We start from the raw sequence: 8515 nt of genomic DNA on the forward strand, positions 1-8515 counted from the left end.
ACTCATTGTCAAATGATTTGGTTCCATAAAGCAAATTTAACATAGGCCTAGATCAAGCTTAGTCACTGTGGCAACTTATGCTGGGAAACTAACCTGGTCTAAAACAGGCTAACTGTCAGGCTAATCTAAGCTCCTCTACTGACCAATAGGAACATAATGATATTACCACTGTCTCAGTTTATACTAATGCTATTACTATTATTATTACATACTATTATTAGATTTTTTTTTTTTTTACAGTTTCTAGCCATGCAGCCTTTCTCTCTGGTTGTATTACAGCTGTACCTTTTATAGTTTGCAGAACAGACAGCAGAACATTTGAACATTATTGCTCTTTAAAGCATTAAAATAACTAAATTAAAAGTTATCACTGTATTAAAAATTAAAATAAATAATAATAAAAGTGACTACATTTTAACTGCTATAAGAAACACATTAACTCATTTGAGCTTAGTAATTAATACTGTAGCCTACTAGCTTACATTTGATTTACCTATTACAATAGTCCACTTACAGTTACTGCTATCATAAAAATACACTTTATATGTCGGTTTAAAATTCTACAAAAGACACCTTTAATGTCCAAAAACAATTTTTTTAGCAAAATGTATAGTTTACTCAGAATTATTGCGCTTCTATTCGATTGCGCTCTGTCTGTTTAGCGTGCATGCGCACAGCAGCGCTCGGTAAGCCTCGCCCACCCCTGACAGTAAAATGGATATGTTTGCATGACTTTCTAACATTTACAGATGAAAAATATACTTGTGACATGTCAGTTATGCACTGAGGAAAACAACGTCTCAAATGCATTAAACAGCACATATTTGCTGTTTGTCATGGTGGATCGATTTGATTCATGATCGACATTAAGGTCTGCTTAAGAATAAGCGTGCACAAATTTGTGAGATTGTGTGAATTTAATTTGTCGTTAATGGAACCGCTTTAGCCCGATTGATTTGTTAGGTTATTTCTAGTCAGGTTTTGGACTTTAATCCCAGTTTTTCCTGAGTGTTTTTTTCTTAGCTTTAAGAGAGTAAATGCAGTGGGGGAAAAGGGAACACAAAAGGCAGAATTAGAAATGTGCTTTTCTAACTGTTCTTCTGCTCACAAACGCAGCCGTGGTGCTCAGGAGGCGCTGAACCCCGAAGACGAGGTGGATGAGTTTTTGGGCCGTGCCATTGACGCTCGCAGTATTGACCAGCTCCGCAAAGACCACGTGAAGAAGTTCCTCCTCACCTTCCAAACCTCCAGCCTGGAGAAGAAGGTCAGACTCAAAGACGGTGGCTGAGATCCAGCTTCCCGTCCCGATCTCCCCACTCTTTCCAGTTTAATTTAGTAGTGCCGATCGTCTAGCAGACTAACAGGATGGATGAGATCATCAGAGATCAAATGTCCTCCAATTTCCTGTTTGGTATTTAAGAAGAAGAAAAGTAGACTGAATTCTTCAGAGTTGTTCAAAGCAGTTTTTAACATGTCATTAGGTTAACAGAGTTTTTTGCGTGGTTGTTAGTCATTAGCAATCAACAATAACTCACACAGCATTCATTTTTGGCACAGATTGGTAAACAAACATATTTTAATATTTAATTTTCTTCTCTTGTTTCTAGTATGCTAAGAAGGTAGACGATCGTTTTGGCGGTTACGTGGCCTGTACTCTGCTGGTCTTCTGTTTCATCTCTTTTATCAAACCTCCAGCCTGGAGAAGAAGGTCAGACTCAAAGACGGTGGCTGAGATCCAGCTTCCCGTCCCGATCTCCCCACTCTTTCCAGTTTAATTTAGTAGTGCCGATCGTCTAGCAGACTAACAGGATGGATGAGATCATCAGAGATCAAATGTCCTCCAATTTCCTGTTTGGTATTTAAGAAGAAGAAAAGTAGACTGAATTCTTCAGAGTTGTTCAAAGCAGTTTTTAACATGTCATTAGGTTAACAGAGTTTTTTGCGTGGTTGTTAGTCATTAGCAATCAACAATAACTCACACAGCATTCATTTTTGGCACAGATTGGTAAACAAACATATTTTAATATTTAATTTTCTTCTCTTGTTTCTAGTATGCTAAGAAGGTAGACGATCGTTTTGGCGGTTACGTGGCCTGTACTCTGCTGGTCTTCTGTTTCATCTCTTTTATCCAGATCGTCATATTCCCTCAGTGAGTGATCCACACACACACACACACACGCTTACTTAAAGGGACAGTTCATCCCAAAAATGAAAATTCTGTCATCATTTACTCACACAAGTTGTTCATGTTCAACGGTCATGTTTACCATTGCTCTACTAAATTTTGTGAGCGAAATCCAGTCATTGCAATAGGAATCGCCACATTTGGGAGTTTCGTGTGAGGGCAAAAAAGATTTGCAAATTTGCCTTGCTGACCTACAGAAAGCTGCTTGGTTATGAAGCGACTTCTGTGTGAGAAGTCTATTTTGCTATTGACAATAGAACTAGATCTGTTTTTACCATGCTAATGCTAATTGCTAATGTGACCGCACCTGAATCCTAATAGAAAATGTTCTGCATTTTTACAATTTTGAAAAAGTAATTTTTATACTGTTTTTACAAATGAAGGTAATGATCGAAAAGTAGTTTGACCAATAACATGCAGGCATTGTACATAATCGACCAATCGTGGCACGTGAGAAGGTGAGATCTATAGAGAACGGTCAGAGCGAATAATAAAAGTATAGCGCATCCACTAGTAATCATATATAAATGAATCGGTTTTTACCGATGCAAATATGTTAGAAATGATGCATCGTGATATATATGACAACTTGTAGCCGATGCACACTTTTTAAACCGATGGGAATCGGGGAATCGGGGAATCTTCCCATTCCTAATATACATGTACACTATATATTTACTATATATGTACATAATCGACCAATCGTGGCACGTGAGAAGGTGAGATCTATAGAGAACGGTCAGAGCGATGCAAATACGCGTACATATTAGGTGTGTTCGAAAAAAGAGGACGTATGGTCGCCCGTCAAAAGGAGGTTTTGTCAGGTTTGGCTCACTTCTGTACAAAATCTGTACAAATTTGTCCCCAATATATGGCTAAGTATGTACACAGATGCACACACTCACACACTTAACATGAATCTGAAACCTCCTCTGTTTTGCAGTACTCTGGTCATGCTGGGAATATACATCAGTATCTTCATCATTCTTGCCAACATCCTTTTCATCTGTGCCATTTACTCCTGCGTAAAGGTAAGAGGTCTGCTTATGCAGTTTTTCATTCTCTTGCATCTTCTCTTGTACGAACGTGTACAATTGGGCTTTCTTTCCCTCTGTCTCACAGCTCTTCCCTGCTGCTATGCAGACTGTGTCCAAGAAGATTGTTCAGTCTCGCACCAACAGCACACTGGTGGGAGTTTTCACCATCATCCTCGTCTTCATCTCTGCCTTTGTCAATATGGTATGCAGAGCTGCCAAATCACTTCACACACAACATTAGTGTGTCTAACACTTTAGCTAACAATCTTATTTCTTCCAAAGAGACTGTATGGACACACATGTTACTTAAAATACCAATTCTATCATCATTTACTCACCCACGTCGTTCCAAACAAGTATGACTTAATTTCTTCAGTGGAACACAAAGTAAAATGTATATATATATATATTGATTGATTGATTGATTGATTGCATAATGGGATTTTTTACACTGCAAAAAAAAACTTTTTGTTAATGATTTTTCCTTTTATGGTAAAAAAAAAAAATAGATCGAATGGTAGAAAATTTCTTTAAATATAATGAGCCAAGTCAAAATTACTGTGCTGCTCTTAAAAATGTAATTTATCACAAAATCTCAAATTAAATTGATAGTTTTATACTGTAAATTATAATGTTATGATTTGTGATGCATAAATTCATTTGTAACATTTAAAACAATGGATTTTAGTCTTTATTGTTTTTTTTTTTAATTTTTTTTTATCAATTTCAACATTTATTAATGATCTTGCATAACATGAAACAACATGCTTCTCTTTTATTCAAGAGCACAAAACTTTTCCTTTGCCCTTGACTGTTTCAGAAAGAGGAGAAGGCCATGATGGCTAAGATGCAGCGCACGCGGACGAACTCCAATGAGGGTCTGGTACCGCGATGGGTGCCTGACAGATCCTTCTCCAGGACTAAAGACTCCAAAGTCTTCAGACAGATGGTGAGACCCCACATGACCTGTCGGTCAATCTGTCCAACATTAGTGTGTCTAACACTTTAGCTAACAATCTTATTTCTTCCAAAGAGACTGTATGGACACACATGTTACTTAAAATACCAATTCTATCATCATTTACTCACCCACGTCGTTCCAAACAAGTATGACTTTTTTTTTTTTTTTGCCAAATATCCAGAGTGTTGTAATCCGTACAATAAAAATAAATGATGACCAGTGCTGTCAAGCTCCAAAAATGGCAGAAAAGCATTAGAAATGTGCAGCGTGTTTATTTTGAGGTGAACTCTCCATTTAAAGGAATCGTTCAACCAAAAAATGACAATTTGCTGAAAATTTACTCACCCTTTAAGATGTAGATGAATGTGTTTCTTCATCAGAACAGATTGTAAGAAATGTAGCATCATTTGCTCACCAGTGGATGCTCTGCAGTGAATGGGTGCCGTCAGAATGAGAGTCCAAACAGCTGATAAAAACATCACGATAATCCACACCACTCCAGTCAATCAGTTAATGTCTTGTGAAGTGAAAAGCTGTGTGTTTGTAAGGAACAGATCCATCATTAAAATGTTTTGACTTTAAACAGTCACTTCACATGGATTATGAGTCCATAATCAATAATAACGCTTCCTCCCGTGAAAATATCCATCCCCTGTTGTCCTCTCACTTCAAAACCCACCATTATATTCGTTTAGAACTGTTTTCACTTGTAATCTGTGCTTGATCTGTGCATATTTCTCTCCTGTTTCACGCGAGACAACTTTTTTCACTGAAGAAAGCAGTAATGATTATAAAGGACTTCAGCCGAAAGCGATAGTTAGTTAAAATGCATTAATGATGAATTTTCTTACAAACGCGCAGCATATTTATATTTCACATGGCATTAATTTATGGAGTGGTGTGGATTATTGTGATGTTTTTATCAGCTGTTTAGACTCTCATTCTGACGGCACCCATTCACTGCAGAGGATCCATTGGTGAGCAAGTGATGCAATGCTACATTTCTCTAAATCTGTTGTGATGTAGAAACAAACGCATCTACATCTGGGATGGCCTGAGAGTGAATAAAATTTCAGTGAATTCTCATTTTTGTGGTGAAATATTCCTATAAATGCTTGTATGTATGCCTAAACTGATTATGTATTTCGGAGCCTGAGTGTATGTTTTGTGTTTCCTGCAGTTTTCCTGTGATACACGGAAACTTGTGGACTGTGTAGCAGAGCAGTTTAACTGGTCGTCCGAGATGGTTACTCCCTGTGTCATTCACAACTTGTCTCGCTCTGCAGCCGACGGCCTGAATATCTGTCCCAGCAACACTCCCTCCTGCCCCTTCCCTGAGGTAAAACGTGTGCATAGTCACACTAAGATCAAAACTTTGCCGCAAATGAAACCGGATTCATGTTTTATCCCTTATGCCTCTTTCAGTATTTCAGCTACAGTGTGCTGCTGACCCTGTTGGCCTGCTCAGTGTTCCTGCAGATCAGTAGTATAGGGAAGCTGGCTTTAATGCTGCTCATCCAGCTCACTTTCCTGCTGCTTGTGGAGTGGCCAGAGGTGGTGCTGTTTGACAACGCAGACCTCTTCGTTACTGCCAATGCCCTGTGAGTACCGCTGCCAGCCTCTAGAGGGCGTCAGTACAGCTCAAACACCACAGACAGAAGTAGCTTTGAAGTGGCTTTATGTTCAGAAGATCATTTGAACCATAACTGGAGCTGATCTGTGGTCTGTTGTTTGTGATTATTCAATAATATAATGACATTACATTCATTTAGCATTAAAGTATTAAATACTGTGGTTTTCAACAATGTTATTTTAGTATAATTTACATACTACTATATTATAAATTAGCTTTTATTTTTATATTTTCAGTTTTCATTTGGAGAAAGTTTTAGTAATTTTGTTATGTGCTTTTGTCTATTTTATTGTTTTTTATAATGCTCTATTTTTTAGTGTATTGTTTCTTTAGTTTTAGTTTCAGGAATTTTAGTACTTTAGTAGTGAGTTTTTGATCTAGTATATTTCATCTATATTTAAGCTTTATTTCAATTAACGAAAATTATTTTTAATAGTTTCAGTTTTCAGTTAACACAACTGGTTTGCAATAATTATAATATATAAAATAAAATAGAAATAATATGAAATATAGAAAATATAAAAATAGAAATAAATGCTCTAGGGTTTAAGAGTTGTTGGGATGTGAACCTTTTCACTGCATGTTAAAACTAGTGTTTTTGCTGTTCTTTTTTTAGTGTTTTCAATGAAACTCTGCTATGGTGAGACCTAAATTCATCTCTTATGCTTCCCATTATTCATAATTTACAATTTATTGTTTCTATATATGCAAAAGTGTTTAATGTTCTTGGTTTTTCCACAGGTCCAGTCTCAATACGACTACTGAGCAGTGGTATGTGCAATTAATACAGTCTCTTTTTTCCCATGTCTTCATCGTTTTTTTGAATGATTTTTAATGTTTTCTTGAAAACACCAAATCTTTGCTGTGGCTGTGTGCTGTGTTCTGTTACCTCCATGCTGTGATGTAAATAATTTATCCTGTGGCTGACCTGATCTCTCTCATTTCAGTACTTTCAGGGTGACTAAAGTGTCCCTAAAGGTCATGACCCCAGTGATCCTCACTGTATTTGTACTAGCACTGTACCTACATGCCCAGCAAGTGGAGTCAACGGCTCGTTTAGACTTCCTTTGGAAACTTCAGGTCAGGGTTTGAGCCTACAGTATTTTGGCCAACACCAAAAGTTGAATCACTAAACTACAGCTACAGATCTTTGTTGTTGTTAGCGTGGTACACTAAGATATACAACAGCATGTCAATAATGTCAAGAAGTAATTTGTTCATAAAATACATTGAGAATATGTACAAAATATGTAATTTGTCTGTTCCTCTACAGGCCACAGAAGAAAAGGAGGAGATGGAGGAACTTCAAGCCTACAACCGCCGGCTTCTCCACAACATCCTGCCCAAAGATGTGGCCGCCCACTTTCTAGCCAGAGAGAGGAGGAATGACGAGCTGTACTACCAGTCGTGTGAGTGTGTGGCCGTCATGTTCGCCTCCATCAGCAACTTTTCCGAGTTCTACGTGGAGCTGGAGGCCAACAACGAGGGAGTGGAGTGTCTGAGGCTCCTCAATGAGATCATCGCTGATTTTGATGAGGTTAGAGATTTGTGTTTGAAAAGAATGAGAGAATCTTGAATTATTAAACCATTCTGTATGACCAATATGAAACTTTTGAACGGTAGTGTATATTTATGAAAACCTCTCCTCTCTTGCAGATCATCAGTGAGGAGAAATACAGACAGCTGGAGAAAATAAAGACCATTGGCAGCACCTACATGGCCGCATCCGGTCTTAACGACTCCACCTATGACAAGGAAGGCCGCTCGCATATAACCGCCCTGGCCGACTACGCCATGCACCTCCGCGAACAGATGAAATATATCAATGAGCATTCCTTCAACAACTTCCAGATGAAGATCGGTGAGTTTCAAAACCTGCAAGGTTACACATGAGTCCATTCTTCACGGATTTGTTTTTCTAAATGTTTGAAAAAGTTTCTTCCGCCAAATCAAGCTCATGTGGTGCATGATTGTGTGTCAGTAAGTCTCTTAAAATATCACATAATTTGACCTTTTTATGAGAAGGCGATATTAGTTCAGGGTTCATATAAACAGAACTTTCAGAATCTAAAATTGGATTGGATTCATTCAGACTGATGAAAATTAGTGCATGTAAATATACTTATTGAAAATTTGGTTGTCGTTTTTTCACCATGATAAAACTGAAAAATGTAACTCAATTTTTATGACAAGGTGTCATGTGGTACGACTACCCACAAATACAACAGTATTTTAAAATGAATTATTCATGATCTATGTAAAAAATACTATTTACCTTTAAAGTTTATTTTAAAAAACCTTCTGAAAATATTCAGATGTGTATGCATCTCATTAAAGGTGCATAGAAAATATGTAATTTTAACTTGATAGTTATACCCAGTGTTAATTAAAACGATAAAAAATTTTACATTTAATAATACTAATAAATTTATAATATTAGATAAAAAACATTAGATATTAAAAATGTTGCCTTGGCAATTAACTAAAATAAAATAATTTTAAGCACTAAAATTAGTAGTGCTGTCAAACGATTAATCGAGATTAATCACATCCAAAATAAAAGTTTTTGTTTACATAATATATTTGTGTGTGTACTGAGTATATTTATTATCTATAAATACACACATGCATGTATATATTTAAGAAAAATATGTTTTGGTTTATATATAAAATATTTATATTTATATATAAATTTTATA

The 8515-nt window shown here is 36.6% G+C and overlaps 1 protein-coding gene across 1 annotated transcript in view; it reads left to right on the plus strand.

Moving 5' to 3' along the window:
- Window positions 1-8515, plus strand: part of LOC107705664 (adenylate cyclase type 6-like) — a 60392-nt gene that overhangs the window by 50876 nt on the left and 1001 nt on the right. The window contains exons 10-20 of the mRNA XM_016509054.1: window positions 1031-1264; window positions 2052-2149; window positions 3129-3216; window positions 3308-3424; window positions 5364-5522; window positions 5609-5784; window positions 6433-6456; window positions 6558-6587; window positions 6764-6896; window positions 7090-7353; window positions 7473-7677. Coding sequence (XP_016364540.1) covers window positions 1031-1264; window positions 2052-2149; window positions 3129-3216; window positions 3308-3424; window positions 5364-5522; window positions 5609-5784; window positions 6433-6456; window positions 6558-6587; window positions 6764-6896; window positions 7090-7353; window positions 7473-7677 — 1528 coding nt within the window. The remainder of the gene's footprint in view (window positions 1-1030; window positions 1265-2051; window positions 2150-3128; window positions 3217-3307; window positions 3425-5363; window positions 5523-5608; window positions 5785-6432; window positions 6457-6557; window positions 6588-6763; window positions 6897-7089; window positions 7354-7472; window positions 7678-8515) is intronic.

Source organism: Sinocyclocheilus rhinocerous, unplaced genomic scaffold, assembly GCF_001515625.1.
Source record: "Sinocyclocheilus rhinocerous isolate Xijiao unplaced genomic scaffold, SAMN03320098_v1.1 scaffold263, whole genome shotgun sequence".
In the NCBI taxonomy this organism is placed as follows: domain Eukaryota; kingdom Metazoa; phylum Chordata; class Actinopteri; order Cypriniformes; family Cyprinidae; genus Sinocyclocheilus; species Sinocyclocheilus rhinocerous.